At 46.5% G+C, this 16,408-nt stretch overlaps 1 protein-coding gene and 1 long non-coding RNA gene across 3 annotated transcripts in view; one reads left to right on the top strand and one right to left on the bottom strand.

Annotated features, from left to right (window-relative positions):
• Positions 1-1,897: 1,897 nt before the first annotated feature.
• LOC135056361 (uncharacterized) lies at positions 1,898-7,944 on the bottom strand. Its single transcript, XR_010243963.1, has 3 exons — positions 7,827-7,944; positions 3,385-3,491; positions 1,898-3,302 (listed from the first exon to the last, which is right to left on the bottom strand). It is a non-coding gene; the product is annotated as an uncharacterized LOC135056361 (long non-coding RNA).
• The window catches only part of HIF1AN (hypoxia inducible factor 1 subunit alpha inhibitor), a 141,316-nt gene continuing 132,083 nt past the window's right edge, over positions 7,176-16,408 (top strand). Inside the window, exon 1 of one of the 2 annotated variants that reach the window (XM_063961420.1) lies at positions 7,176-7,506. In XM_063961420.1, coding sequence (XP_063817490.1) covers positions 7,321-7,506 — 186 coding nt within the window. In that variant the 5' untranslated portion in view covers positions 7,176-7,320. The remainder of the gene's footprint in view (positions 7,507-16,408) is intronic. The other variant, XM_063961421.1, reaches the window with a different exon arrangement.

The raw sequence follows: 16,408 nt of genomic DNA, 5'->3' as shown, positions 1-16,408 counted from the left end.
TCTGCACATTCGTCGTACGGCGGACTTGGCACATGCGCATTCAGTACTTTGTGCATGCGCATTTGGCTAAATGCGATGATTCGCAGCGATCAACTCGGAATGAGGGCCGAAGTACAGACTAATAACTGCTTCTAAAAATGTTGCCAAATAATCAATATTCAGCAGCGCAAGGGTGCAATGTAACTACCTGCAAATGAAAGGAGAAGGAGAAATCAAATGTAACAGTGTTTCAATGCCTGGCACAGGTATAGCTATCATGGAAGTCAGGTGTAAGAAAACTTAAAAACCAAAACATACTTTTAATTAAAAAAAAACTCTACACAGCCAACGCCCAACAGCCAATGGCTATAAACAATCTAGAATGTCCTCCTTAAGAATCAGGGGTCATCTACAGTACTGTGTAAAAATTTTAGGCAGATGTGGAAACAATGCTGCAAAGTAAGAATGCTTTTAAAAATAGAAGTGTTAATAGTTTATTTTTTATCAAGTAACAAAATGTTAAGTGAATGAACAGAAAGTGATTACCTTAAGGTGATTACCCCTGAGGAAGTCAGAAGGTTGAAACATGGTCCTCACTAGACGAAATGCGTTGAATACTGTGGCTACATGTGGCTAATCAGCTCTCCTTTCTTTAACACAAAGTATGGACATTTGCTTATTGTCCTGTGTTTTATTTTGTAAACTGTATTAAACTATGTTTGTTTTTATGTTTTTTTAATGTATTTTTGGATGTGGTCAAGGACCATAAACTTCCTGCGTTTGCCCCTGCAACTATACATTGATATTCTGTATTAGCTAGAGTGCGTATTGCTGGGCAGTGGATAGCCTCACGATCCCCCTTTTCTCTCTAATTATCCTGCTTGACATTATGTGTCACAATATTTCAATATTTAAGACAGCTACTGTATATTAATATTAGTTTTTTTATAGAGTGGCTCTAATCCATTCAATTATTGATGATAAAAATCAGTTTACATTTTCCATATAGCCTCCCCAAAACAAGTGATAGTAAGGGGTAAGGAATGCAAGACAGTCAAATACGGGCATACTTGCCAACATTCTGGCTGCTCCCTCCAGGAGAGGGTAGCCAGGTGTTCACAGTGGGGTATGTGTTGCATGAGGGGGCGTGGCATACATCAATGATGCTCTATAGGGGTGGAGCAGGGGGCGTGACTGCACGATTATGAAATCGAAGCCCCTCGAAGCAATGCCGAGTGTTACTTGCATTGTGGGGCTAGGGCGGGGCCACGATGATGCAATTCTGTGCAAATTGTGTTACCAGACCACCGGATTACACACTTTTGATAGCAGTGTCTTGGAGTTGCAAGGGAGATGTGGGCTGGTGGTGCTGCCCGGGAGACTTGCCCACCCAATTTTCAGGAGCCTCCCGGCCATTCTGGGAGAGTGGGCAAGTATGAATAAGGGTTGTATACAGGTGTTGATATGTTAGTCAGTTTTTCTACCTTATTAAATATGATCCTTGAGCACAGTTTATGCAGTAATTAAAAAAAATATAGAAAAGTTTGGCAATGTAAAGACATATTATACAAGTGAATAACTGCTTTATTATTACATAGAGTAACTTTAATGGTTGGAATTATCTAAAAACCATAAAATGGTCAAACACATAATAAGCAGATTACTGCCATTAGCCCACTGTTTGGGGAACATAATGAAATGTCACTGATAAAGACCTTTTTACTGCTACATAATGAGACCCCACAGCCTGTAACACAGAGAACAATAAAGAATACCTAGGCGCTGACAGACAATAAATTCTGGGATATTAATAGATTAAACAGATCAAGGGCTGCTGCTTCACTTAAGAGGTCACTGTTAACCCCCCAAAAAAGCAAAAAATCCAAAACTCGAAGAAATAAAGCGCTGTCCAGATCAATAAATTTTCAAAACACAAAACATTTATTTTACATTACATAACATACAGACATTAATCACACGGCCGGCGTAACAATGAATTAAAATAATAAAATATATATGGAAAAGCTGGTGGCCACTTCTGAATTAGTTTAGCTTGATTACTTCACTAATAATTAGCAGCGTGAATGGCATTGTAACACAGAGAAACTGGTATAAAATACAGGCAGACGGGATGCTGGCTGTCAGTATAGCAACAGCGGCATCCCTTCACTGTGCTCGCCGCTCTTCGTGTCTGGTGGCTTGCTGCGCTCGCTACAGGTTCTATTCCCACTTGATAGGTGGCATGGGCCCACCAACCGAGAGGGAAATACGAGCGGGTTTTGGAATTCTGTGCGCCGGTATAATGCCGGCTGTCGGGATTCCGGAGTTGGTAACATGAACGCTGGGATCCCGACAACAGGCATTTTAACTGCATCCCAACACAGCAGTTAGAACCTAATTGGCTGATACTTTTTTTATCTCTGTTTTCCACTTTATCACTCTCCTAGGCTTAACTATTTTAAAAATTTCTTTCCAGAAATTTGAGTTAGCTATTGTACATTTTTCTAATTTCACAGTCTCAACTGGTTAAATAATAATACAAATACTGTTGCAACTTCTAAAGGGAATTATATATAGGTCGGCTACTGGCCCATACCCCTGCTTTGCCAGTGACATCTATATGAGGAAACACAACGTTCATACAGCGTAGATCAATGGTTTCTAACCACGCTCCTCAATGCACACTAAGGGGAAATTTAATTAAGTGCAGGCGGATTTGCCCAGTGTTGCACTGCCACACTTTACGCCAGCAGGGATCTCGCTCAAAAGTGCTTGCTGCGCCATAGGCAGCAAGCACTTTTAGGCAAATCTGGCATTTGGCCAGCCAGGCAAAGGGGGCAGATTAGGCTGCCATTGCCAGTGTTGAAACAGCTGATTTGCCCCCTTTACATGTAATTGAATTCCCCCAGTCTGATTTTAAGGACCACCATACTCTCTTTGAGCACAGGTTACCTAATTATAGAGATGTGCGCTGGCCCAAATCTTGGGTTTTGGTTTCTTGTTTTGGATCTGTATCTCTTTCGTGTTTTGGATCTGTATTTGTTTTGACAAAATCTCCCCTGTGAGTTTTGGTTCTGTATTTATTCTGGATCTGTATTTTTTTTAAAAAATCATAAAAACAGCTAAAATCACATAATGTGGGCCTTTTTCCCCCCTACAGTACTATTAACCTCAACAACATTAATTTCCACTCATTTCCAGTCAATTTTGACCACATCACAATATTGTTTTCATCCAGCGTCGGATCTTGCAGGTTTTGGATTCCATATAAGGGAGCCTCATCTGGGACTCTGCGCAATTGCACTCCTTTTCTGCCACAATGTCTACAACAAGTGGAAATATGTTGAATTAATACAAAAATTAGTGGTGTATATTGGGCAAAAACATTTACATGATACTACATACCTTGCGTAAAGCTGGATGAAAAAGTAACCTTCTCCAGGTCGAACATAACTTTCAGGAACTGATCCTACATTGAGGTTTCAAATAATCTGTACAGATGATTACAGCATCTAAAAATATATATTGTACAATACATATTTTTAATTGTTTGTACTGTGGTCTTTACTGCATAGACAACAATTTTTATTGGTTATATTATGGCACTAATGTGACTTTTACTAATCCGACCTTTACTTTTTCTTTGACTTTACATGCCCTAACTTAAGCCATCTATGCCTCTCCTTTCAATTGTTCGACCTCCATATCTGTCAACAAACACGAACCAAGCGTGGCACAGCACACACCACAATTTGTACAAAAAAAGTACCACCTACAGTGTCACAATAAATATATGAGACAGAAATAACAATCTAACGCTACGGTTTAATTTCACCAACAGTGTCACACTACACGTGTATGAGACTACGAAAAAATATATTACTGTGGTACCACCTTCACCCACAGTGTCGCACAATATGTGAAAACAAAGAAAAAATTGGAGAATTCCTACTACACTGGCGCTACGTAAAGCTGCCTTAGATTGCCTACCGCCCAAAGATGTCACCAAACATCTAGAACCATACCGAACAACAATATGGGATGTATACAACCCTAGGCGCTTAATAAAATACAAAGTTCTTCAATGTACAATGCAAAGTTATTCGAAGTACAATACGTTCATTTAGAGGAAACTCTCCAGTGTCCGAATTTCAATCTTATCCAATGCTTGACTCTCATTCAAAGTGACGTAGTGCATGAAAAAATATAAAAAGAAAAAATAGTGTGATACAGTTTTTTTTTTAAATAAATACAACAATACGTGTACACGCCAAAATTTTCATGTGTGGGCTATTATATTTTGTAAACAGCGTACCAAAACTCACACTAAAAAGTGTTAGAATGTGCAACAAAAGGTTTCTTTAGTGCTTGGAGAATTGACAATGTCATATTAGGTTGAAACAGTGATGTACTAGCAACAAAGAGCATACCCCACTCACTATAGTAGTGCTGTGGAAAAAACCTATAAAGGTATCTTTAGCCAAGAAGAGAAGGCGTACCCCACTCACAAAGATGCAGACGATTTGAAGCACATCAAGGTATCTTTTAAATGTCTCTTATAGGGCTCCCCAGATCAATCCAATCGATGTTTTCAACATATAAATATTTCAGGAAAGAAAGAGAAATACCCAATGTGTAGTACAAATTATTTAAAAACTTTGGACTTACATTTCACAACTCACACACAAGGTGCGTACTTATAAATTATTAAGTGTCCCCTCTAGAGGGTGAGGTATAAGCGTACCCGACTCACTAATCATAGAGGGATTATATGTGCATCAAGGTATCTTTATGTGTTCGTAATCTAGTAGACATAGCATGCGTACCCCACTCACAGTGTTGCAGAAGTTTTCAAAGCACATCAAGGTATCTTTCACTTTTTATCTTCATCAGGCAGTTTTCCCCAATCTTCCTATTTTACATATGAAATGTGTTGACCCGGAATAATGCGGTATCCAAAAACAGGTTTTGATAAAGAACCATAAAAAAAATGTTATTGTACAAAAATCCCCAAACGGAAAGGGTAAAGTCCAATATACCAATAAAAAGTCCCAAAATTTTAAAATCACAATAATCAAAAAATATAAAATATAAAAATGGAAAAACCATCCAAGCTACACCTCTGAGGTATTTCTTTAAACGAAAAAGTCACAAATGGCAGAGATTACCATTTTCAAGAGGTAGCAATGTTATTAGGATGACATAGAAACAAAGGAGAAGATGCTAGCTGTCCACACTCCTTCTGTCAATGCATTTCGGTCATCTAGTGACCATTATCAAGCCCACACATGAAAATTTTGGCGTGTACATGTATTGTTGAATATATAAAAAAAACTGTATCAGACTATTTTTTTTATTTTTATATTTTTTTTCATGCACTATGTCACTTTGAATGAGAGTCAAGCATTGGATAGGATTGAAAGACGGACACTGGAGAGTTTCCTCTAAATGAACGTATTGTACATCGAATAACTTTGGGGGTGATGTTATGTGCCTGGGGGCGTATCACCACATTATCGCGGTGATACGCCCCCACCCGCCGCCACACCTGTAGTGTGATAGGCCTTCTTCCACATCGGCGAGGCTGTTATCGACACTGCAGTCTGTGCGCATTCACCCTTCTCCCCTCCTTCCAGAAGGAGCTGCAGGCAGCCTTTTTTACACATTACGGCAGACAGCGTCCCCTTTTTTACACATTACGGCAGACAGCGTCCCCTTTTTTACACATTACAGCAGACAGTCCCCCTTTTTACACATTACAGCAGACAGAATAGATGGATGGATAGATAGATAGACAGATAGATAGATAGATAGATAGATAGATAGATAGATAGATAGATAGATAGATAGATAGATAGAACAGATGATACTTACTGTCTCTGCTGGCAGTCAGGCTCCTCGGCAGGGTCGGACTGGCCCACAGGGGTACAGGGGAAACCACCATTGGGCCCCACTGCCTGAGGGCCCACCCCCTCCTCTAAGGAGGTTCCAGACTGTGCACTTGTATTATACATGGTAGATATGTTGCATTACACTGCACAAGACAATTGTGTATTTCAAGCCTCTGTGAAGGCTAGCCACACCCCCTTTGTAGGCTGGCATCACCTCTAAGCATGGGACCCCTACCACTGCATCCCCCCGGTGGGCCGTTCATGCCCCAGTCCGACGCTGCTCCTCAATTCAGGCAGATCCTGGGCAGGGAAAAAGTAGGAGGACAGGGAGCCATAGCAGCGCAATGTAATTGGTGGCGGCGCCACTGCAGCTGTCCCTCTCATTCCACATTGGCTGGCCGCCGCCGCTGGGATGAGGGAAGCGCACCCCAGCATTCACAGTGGCGGTGGCCAGCCTGTGTGGAAGGAGAGGGACAGCTGCAGCGGCGCAGCCACCAATTACATTGCACTACTGCAGTTCCCGAGTCCTTCTCCCTCCTCCTACTAGAGGCTGCGTTCCTGCGCTCTGCAGCTCCTCTCTTCAGTGGCCCGCATCACACAGCGGCAGGCGGCATGTAATGAGTCAGTTTGACTCATTACATGCTGCTGTCTTTGGGCCCCTTCACAGCGGTGGGCCCCAGTTCAAGGCACTGCTTGCACTGGTGGTAGTTCCGCCACTGCCTGGATGTACACACGGTATACTGGGTGTTAACTCTGGGACTGAGCTCCTGGATGTATATGAATTATGGACAGATCACCCCTTGTCAGATACACCAGTTAAAGACAGACAGAGCACCCCTGGACTGATACACCAGCATTACAGCAGCCAGCAGCCCCACAACCCAGCACTGAGACGGACACATCCGTCCAGTGCACTCTCCACAGCCGGAATGAAAATGGCGCCTATCACTTTATAGAGTCCAAAACCCTGCGAGAATCCGACAGTGGGATGATGATGTTTTGCCTAATTTTGGAATCCAAGTTAGGCAGGAAACCCCCAAGCTGACTCAGATACGTACTCAAATCGAGAAGTTCTAGAATTGGACCCACTCATCTGTATTAATTAGTAATAGAACTCTATTATTTTGATTTAACCATAGATATGACAAAAAAATGTCTGTTAGTGTGCCTTGGTTGGTTGAAAAACACTGGTGTAGATACTAGGGCGGGTAAGCCATCCTTTACTATTCTCTGGGAGTCAGTCTGAGACAGGTACTGTATTAATTGACAAGTAGATTTAAGCGCACGTCTCTTGGCCGCCGCTGGGCGTCACTGTGGCGTTAGATAGGAGTCCGCTGCCGCTCCTGCCGGTATGGGCTCGTCTCGCTGCTGCGCTTCGGGCCGGGAGTCGGGACATATTCCTTATCGGTATTTGTTGCTGAGAGGGAGCTGATAGGTACGCCGCCCGGGGATGGCGGAGGCCGGGGCTTCTGCGGCCGAAGCGGTGGCTGAAACAAACCGAGTCGGCGCCGGAGAGGCCGAGCTCCAGAGCCCCGGCTGGAGCGAGTCTCAGTTACGTTCATACCAGTTCCAGACCCGTCAGATTCCCCGGTTACAGCACTCCGATCCCAGGGCAGAAGAGTTAATCGATAACGAGGTGAGTCCTCTGGTAATGGGAGAGCTCCTGCTTGGGACATGTTATTGTATTGGAAGCAGAGTTTAGTTACTCATTAGTACGGTGGGCACAGGACTAGGGTAGTGGACCAAGTGAACAGAAGGGTGGAAGGGAAGGTGAACAGGTGGGCTGCAGGGGTGTGTATGTGCAGGTGAGCACTGAGGAGCGGCTGTGAACAATTGGGCATAGGGCTGTAGGATGTAGCGTGTGCAGGGGGGCACGGGCATGGAGCGCGCACAGGGGGGCGCTGGGATGAACACAAACAAACAAATAGCAGCGCTGATAAACTTGCTAATACATACGGATTGAGTGAAAAATATTCAATTTTCTCTATCGTCCTAAGTGGATGCTGGGGTTCCTGAAAGGACCATGGGGAATAGCGGCTCCGCAGGAGACAGGGCACAAAAGTAAAGCTTTTACAGGTCAGGTGGTGTGTACTGGCTCCTCCCCCTATGACCCTCCTCCAGACTCCAGTTAGATTTTTGTGCCCGGCCGAGAAGGGTGCAATTCTAGGTGGCTCTCATAAAGAGCTGCTTAGAGAGTTTAGCTTAGGTTTTTTATTTTACAGTGATTCCTGCTGGCAACAGGATCACTGCAACGAGGGACAGAGGGGAGAAGAAGTGAACTCACCTGCGTGCAGGATGGATTGGCTTCTTGGCTACTGGACATGAAGCTCCAGAGGGACGATCACAGGTACAGCCTGGATGGTCACCGGAGCCACGCCGCCGGCCCCCTCACAGATGCTGAAGCAAGAAGAGGTCCAGAATCGGCGGCTGAAGACTCCTGCAGTCTTCTTAAGGTAGCGCACAGCACTGCAGCTGTGCGCCATTTTCCTCTCAGCACACTTCACACGGCAGTCACTGAGGGTGCAGGGCGCTGGGGGGGGGCGCCCTGGGAGGCAAATGAAAACCTTTAAAAAGGCTAAAAATACCTCACATATAGCCCCAGAGGCTATATGGAGATATTTACCCCTGCCTAAATGTACTAAATAGCGGGAGACGAGCCCGCCGAAAAAGGGGCGGGGCCTATCTCCTCAGCACACGGCGCCATTTTCTGTCACAGCTCCGCTGGTCAGGAAGGCTCCCAGGTCTCTCCCCTGCACTGCACTACAGAAACAGGGTATAACAGAGAGGGGGGGCAAAATAAATGGCAATATATTAATATAAAAGCAGCTATAAGGGAGCACTTAATCATAAGGCTATCCCTGTCATATATAGCGCTTTTTGGTGTGTGCTGGCAGACTCTCCCTCTGTCTCCCTAAAGGGCTAGTGGGTCCTGTCTTCGTATAGAGCATTCCCTGTGTGTCTGCTGTGTGTCGGTACGTGTGTGTCGACATGTATGAGGACGTTATTGGTGTGGAGGCGGAGCAATTGCCAAATATGAGGATGTCACCTCCTAGGGGGTCGACACCAGAATGGATGCCTTTATTTGTGGAATTACGGGATAGCGTCAACTCGCTTAAGCAGTCGTTTGCCGACATGAGGCGGCCGGACACTCAATTAGTGCCTGTCCAGGCGCCTCAAACACCGTCAGGGGCTGTAAAACGCCCCTTGCCTCAGTCGGTCGACACAGACCCAGACACAGGCACTGATTCCGGTGGTGAAGGTGACGAATCAACCGTATTTTCCAGTAGGGCCACACGTTATATGATTTTGGCAATAAAGGAGATGTTACATTTAGCTGATACTACAGGTACCACTAAACAGGGTATTATGTGGGGTGTGAAAAAACTACCAGTAGTTTTTACCGAATCAGAAGAATTAAATGACGTGTGTGATGAAGCGTGGGGTGCCCCGATAAAAAACTGCTAATTTCAAAGAAGTTATTGGCTTTATACCCTTTCCCGCCAGAGGTTAGGGAGCGCTGGGAAACACCTCCTAGGGTGGACAAAGCGCTAACACGCTTATCAAAACAAGTGGCGTTACCCTCTCCTGAGACGGCCGCACTTAAAGATCCATCAGATAGGAGGATGGAAAATATCCAAAAAGGTATATACACACATGCAGGTGTTATACTACGACCAGCTATTGCGACTGCCTGGATGTGCAGTGCTGGGGTAGTTTGGTCAGAGTCCCTGATCGAAAATATTGATACCCTGGACAGGGACAATATTTTACTGTCGTTAGAACAAATAAAGGATGCATTTCTTTATATGCGTGATGCACAGAGAGATATCTGCACACTGGCATCACGGGTAAGTGTTATGTCCATTTCGACCAGAAGAGCTTTATGGACACGACAGTGGACAGGCGATGCGTAGAGGAGTTATTTGGGGTCGGTCTATCGGATTTGGTGGCCACGGCTACGGCCGGGAAATCCACCTTTCTACCTCAAGTCACTCCCCAACAGAAAAAGGCACCGACCTTTCAACCGCAGCCCTTTCGTTCCTTTAAAAATAAGAGAGCAAAGGGCTATTCATATCTGCCATGAGGCAGAGGACGAGGGAAGAGACAGCAACAGGCAGCTCCTTCCCAGGAACAGAAGCCCTCCCCGGCTTCTACAAAAGCCTCAGCATGACGCTGGGGCTTCGCAAGCGGACTCGGGGGCGGTAGGCGGTCGTCTCAAGAATTACAGCGCGCAGTGGGCTCACTCGCAGGTAAATCCCTGGATCCTGCAGATAATATCTCAGGGGTACAGGTTGAAATTAGAGACAGAGCCACCTCGCCGTTTCCTGAAGTCTGCTTTACCAACGTCCCCCTCAGAAAGGGAGACGGTTTTGGAAGCCATTCACAAGCTGTATTCTCAGCAGGTGATAGTCAAGGTACCTCTTCTACAACAAGGGAAGGGGTATTATTCCACTCTTTTTGTGGTACCGAAGCCGGATGGCTCGGTAAGGCCTATTCTAAATCTGAAGTCCTTGAACCTGTACATAAAGAAGTTCAAGTTCAAGATGGAGTCACTCAGAGCAGTGATAGCGAACCTGGAAGAAGGGGACTTTATGGTATCCTTGGACATCAAGGATGCGTATCTCCACGTTCCAATTACCCCTCACACCAGGGGTACCTCAGGTTCGTTGTACAAAACTGTCACTATCAGTTTCAGACGCTGCCGTTTGGTTTGTCCACGGCACCTCGGGTCTTTACAAAGGTAATGGCCGAGATAATATTTCTTCTTCGAAGAAAAGGCGTATTACTTATCCCATACTTGGACGATCTCCTAATAAGGGCAAGGTCCAGAGAACAGCTAGAGATGGGTTTAGCACTATCTCAAGAGGTGCTAAAGCAGCACGGATGGATTCTGAATATTCCAAAATCCCAATTAATGCCGACAACTCGTCTGCTGTTCCTGGGGATGATTCTGGACACAGTTCAGAAAAAGGTTTTTCTTCCCGAAGAAAAAGCCAAGGAGTTATCTGACCTGGTCAGGAACCTCCTAAAACCAGGAAAGGTGTCTGTACATCAAATGCACAAGAGTCCTGGGAAAAAATGGTAGCTTCTTACGAAGCAATCCCTTTCGGCAGATTCCATGCAAAGGGATCTGTTGGACAAATGGTCAGGGTCGCATCTTCAGATGCACCTGCGGATAACCCTGTCGCCGAGGACAAGGGTATCCCTTCTGTGGTGGTTGCAGGAGGCTCATCTATTGGAGGGCCGCAGATTCGGCATGCAGGATTGGATCCTGGTGACCACGGATGCCAGCCTGAGAGGCTGGGGAGCAGTCACACAGGGAAGAAATTTCCAGGGAGTGTGGTCGAGCCTGAAAAAGTCTCTTCACATAAGCATTCTGGAACTAAGAGCAATCTACAATGCTCTAAGCCAGGCGGAACCTCTGCTTCAAGGAAGACCGGTGTTGATCCAGTCGGACAACATCACGGCAGTCGCCCATGTAAACAGACAGGGCGGCACAAGAAGCAGGAGGGCAATGGCAGAAGCTGCCAGGATCCTTCGCTGGGCGGAGAATCACGTGATAGCACTGTCAGCAGTATTCATCCCGGGCGTGGACAACTGGGAAGCAGACTTCCTCAGCAGACACGACCTTCACCCGGGAGAGTGGGGACTTCATCCAGAAGTTTCCCACATGCTATTAAACCGTTGGGTAAAACCAATGGTGGACATGATGGCGTCTCGCCTCAACAAAACACTGGACAGGTATTGCGCCAGGTCAAGAGATCCGCAGGCAATAGCTGTGGACGCGCTGGTAACACCTTGGGTGTACCAGTCGGTATATGTGTTTCCTCCTCTGCCTCTCATACCAAAGGTATTGAGGATTATACGGCAAAGAGGAGTAAGACTAGTGGCTCCGGATTGGCCAAGAAGGACTTGGTACCCGGAACTTCAAGAGATGGTCACGGACGATCCGTGGCCTCTACTTCTGAGAAGGGACCTGCTTCAGCAGGGTCCTTGTCTTTTTCAAGACTTACCGCGGCTGCGTTTGACGGCATGGCGTTTGAATGCCAGATCCTAAAAGGAAAAGGCATTCCAGAAGAAGTCATTCCTACCTTGATAAAGGCAAGGAAGGAAGTCACCGCGAAGCATTATCGCCGTATTTGGCGAAAATATGTTGCGTGGTGCGAGCAGCGGAGTGCTCCGATGGAGGAATTTCAACTGGGTCGTTTTCCTACATTTCCTGCAATCAGGATTGTCTATGGGTCTCAAATTGGGATCTATTAAGGTTCAAATTTCGGCCCTATCAATATTCTTCCAAAAAGAATTGGCCTCAGTCCCTGAGGTCCAGATTTTTATCAAAGGAGTACTGCATATACAGCCTCCTGTGGTGCCTAAGGTGGCACCGTGGGATCTAAATGTAGTTTTAGATTTCCTCAAATCCAATTGGTTTGAACCACTAAAGAATGTGGATTTGAAATATCTCACATGGAAAGTGTCTCTGTTACTGGCCCTGGCTTCGGCCGGGAGAGTATCTGAACTGGCGGCTTTGTTTTATAAAAGCCCTTATTTAATTTTCCATTCGACATAGGGCAGAGCTGCGGACGCGTCCGCATTTTCTCCCTAAGGTGGTATCAGCGTTTCACCTGAACCAGCCTATTGTAGTGCCTGCGGCTACAGACGACTTGAAGGACTTCAAGTTGTTGGACGTTGTCAGAGCCTTAAAAATATACATTTAAAGGACGGCTGGAGTCAGAAAATCTGACTCGCTGTTTATACTGTATGCACCCAACAAGTTGGGTGCACCTGCTTCTAAGCAGTCGATTGCTCGTTGGATTTGTAACAAAATTCAACTTGTACATTCTGTGGCAGGCCTGCCACAGCCTAAATCTGTTAAGGCCCATTCCGCAAGGAAGGTGGGCTCATCTTGGGCGGCTGCCCGAGGGGTCTCGGCATTACAACTCTGCCGAGCAGCTACGTGGTCAGGGGAGAACACGTTTGTAAATTTTTACAAATTTGATACCCTGGCAAAGGAGGACCTGGAGTTCTCTCATTCGGTGCTGCAGAGTCATCCGCACTCTCCCGCCCGTTTGGGAGCTTTGGTATAATCCCCATGGTCCTTTCAGGAACCCCAGCATCCACTTAGGACGATAGAGAAAATAAGAATTTACTTACCGATAATTCTATTTCTCGGAGTCCGTAGTGGATGCTGGGCGCCCATCCCAAGTGCGGATTATCTGCAATACTTGTACATAGTTATTGTTAACTAATTCGGGTTATTGTTTAGGAAGCCATCTTTCAGAGGCTCCTCTGTTATCATACTGTTAACTGGGTTTAGATCACAAGTTGTACGGTGTGATTGGTGTGGCTGGTATGAGTCTTACCCGGGATTCAAAATCCTCCCTTATTGTGTACGCTCGTCCGGGCACAGTACCTAACTGGAGTCTGGAGGAGGGTCATAGGGGGAGGAGCCAGTACACACCACCTGACCTGTAAAAGCTTTACTTTTGTGCCCTGTCTCCTGCGGAGCCGCTATTCCCCATGGTCCTTTCAGGAACCCCAGCATCCACTACGGACTCCGAGAAATAGAATTATCGGTAAGTAAATTCTTATTTAATATAGACGGCAATCATTAGCCTATTAAAACCAACATACACAACTCATAAAAATAATTAAAATGGGTCTCAATTATAATTGCCTCTAATAAACAGTCCGTTCCTATTTAATGAACTGGATAAGCAGATGTATAATGCATAGAAAGAGAGACTGACTGCGCAGTCTACCATCCAACTTTACCAATACCGCTAGAGGTGAAGTCCCTTGGTAGTTTGTTTGTAAGTGTCCAAGCGGATTCCTCAATGCTTTGCGGTGTCCTTTTCCTTAGGTTGGAAGTTGTAGGATGTAAAGAAATCTTTCCTTATTTTATCTGCAAGGGTGGAAGTCCAGTTCTGGTCCGGATATGGGCAATAAATTTGGCAAGTGATGACCCAAGGATGACAGTTCCTGACGCGTTTCGCTGTACAAGCTACAGCTTTTTCAGAGGATAACTGTATAGCTGAGCTGGTCTGGTATTTATACCAGTATTGATGACCAAACGTTCTGCACCTGTTCACTTAATCCTTATCCTATGACTTTTGTGCACAAAAGTCATAGGATAAGGATTGAGTGAACAGGTGCAGAACGTTTGGTCATCAATACTGGTATAAATACCAGACCAGCTCAGCTATACAGTTATCCTCTGAAAAAGCTGTAGCTTGTACAGCGAAACGCGTCAGGAACTGTCATCCTTGGGTCATCACTTGCCAAATTTATTGCCCATATCCGGACCAGAACTGGACTTCCACCCTTGCAGATAAAATAAGGAAAGATTTCTTTACATCCTACAACTTCCAACCTAAGGAAAAGGACACCGCAAAGCATTGAGGAATCCGCTTGGACACTTACAAACAAACTACCAAGGGACTTCACCTCTAGCGGTATTGGTAAAGTTGGATGGTAGACTGCGCAGTCAGTCTCTCTTTCTATGCATTATACATCTGCTTATCCAGTTCATTAAATAGGAACGGACTGTTTATTAGAGGCAATTATAATTGAGACCCATTTTAATTATTTTTATGAGTTGTGTATGTTGGTTTTAATAGGCTAATGATTGCCGTCTATATTAAATTGAATATTTTTCACTCAATCCGTATGTATTAGCAAGTTTATCAGCGCTGCTATTTGTTTGTTTGTGTTTTGATTTAATTGGGTGTGACTACCCCACTATAATTAGCAGCAGCATTAGAGGTGCAGCAACCTTAAGCGCCCGATCTATTACCTGTTGGTATACAATTTTTTGGGCGCTGGGATGAAGGATGGAGCGTGCGCAGGGGGGCGCTGGGATGCAGGATGGAACGCGCGCAGGGGGGAGCTGAGCTGTAGGATGGAGCTGAGCTGTAGGATGGAGCGCGCGCAGGGGGGCGCTGGGCTGTAGGATGGAGTGTGTGCAGGGGGGGCGCGGGGCTGTAGGATGGAGTGTGTGCAGGGGGGGCGCGGGGCTGTAGGATGGAGTGTGCGCAGGGGGGGCGCGGGGCTGTAGGATGGAGCGTGCGCAGGGGGGCGCTGGGCTATAGGATAGAGCGTGCGCAGGGGGGCGCTGGGCTGTAGAATGGAACGTGCGCAGGGGGCGCTGGGCTGTAGGATGGAGCGTGCACAGGGGGGCGCGGGGCTGTAGGTTGGAACGCGCGCAGGGAGGCGCTGGGATGCAGGATGGAACGCGCACAAGGGGGCGCTGGGATGCAGGATGGAGCGCGCGCAGGGGGGCGCTGGGATGCAGGATGGAGCGCGCGCAGGGGGGCAGGATGGAGCGCGCGCGCAGGGGGGCGCTGGGATGCAGGATGGAGCGCGCGCGCAGGGGGGCGCTGGGATGCAGGATGGAGCGCGCGCAGGGGGGCGCTGGGATGCAGGATGGAACGCGTGCAAGGGGGCGCTGGGATGTAGGATGGAGCGTGCGCAGAGGGGACGCGGGGCTGTAGGATGGAGCGTGCGCAGGGGGCGCGCGGGGCTGTAGGATGGAGCGTGCGCAGAGGGGACGCGGGGCTGTAGGATGGAGCGTGCGCAGGGGGCGCGCGGGGCAGTAGGATGGAGCGTGCGCAGGGGGCCGCGGGACTGTAGGATGGAGCGTGCGCAGGGGGCCGCGGGACTGTAGGATGGAGCGTGCGCGGGGTTGTAGGATGGAGAGTGCATAGGGCTGTAGGATGGAGCGTGCGCAGGGGGCGCGGGGCTGTAGGATGGAGCGGGCGTGGGGCTGTAGGCTGGCGCGGGGCTGGAGCGTGCGCAGGGGGGTGTGGGGCTATAGGATGGACAGGGCCGGCAACGGGGGGGTCAAAGAGGACACCTGTACCAGGCCCCAAGTATATGCCACTTAGTGTCCGGCAGGGATGTGAGCAGGGAATCATCATGGAGTTATTGGTGAGAGACAGACCGTGGTGTGTGTGGGGGAGGAAGGAGAGAGACGCATATTTATATATCTGTATATTGTAGATAAATACAAATACAGGTTGAGTATCCAAATATTCCGAAATACGGACTTTTTTGAGTGAGATAGTGAAACCTTTGTTTTATGATGGCTCAGTGTACACAAACTTTGTTTAATACACAAAGTTATTAAAAATATTGTATTAAATGACCTTCAGGCTGTGTGTGTATAAGGTGTATATGAAACATAAATGAATTGTGTGAATGTAGACACACTTTGTTTAATACACAGTTATAAAAAAATATTGTCTAAAATGACCTTCAGGCTGTGTGTATAAGGTGTATATGAAATATAAATGCTTTCTGTGCTTACACTTAGGTCCCATCGCTATGATATCTCATTATGGTATGCAATTATTCCAAAATACGGAAAAATCCCATATCCAAAATACCTCTGGTCCCAAGCATTTTGGATAAGGGATACTCAACCTGTATATATATTTAATAACCATTTTTTTTATATAGCGCAGCAAATTCCGTTGCTCTGAGGGGGCCTCAGAGATATCACTGTACTGGGCCCCAAGATGTCTGTTGCCGGCCCTGAG

This window comes from Pseudophryne corroboree, chromosome 3 (genome assembly GCF_028390025.1).
Source record: "Pseudophryne corroboree isolate aPseCor3 chromosome 3, aPseCor3.hap2, whole genome shotgun sequence".
Classification (NCBI taxonomy): Eukaryota; Metazoa; Chordata; class Amphibia; order Anura; family Myobatrachidae; genus Pseudophryne; species Pseudophryne corroboree.
Note: the sequence above shows the minus strand (reverse complement) of the source record. Positions and strands in the feature narration are given on the sequence as shown.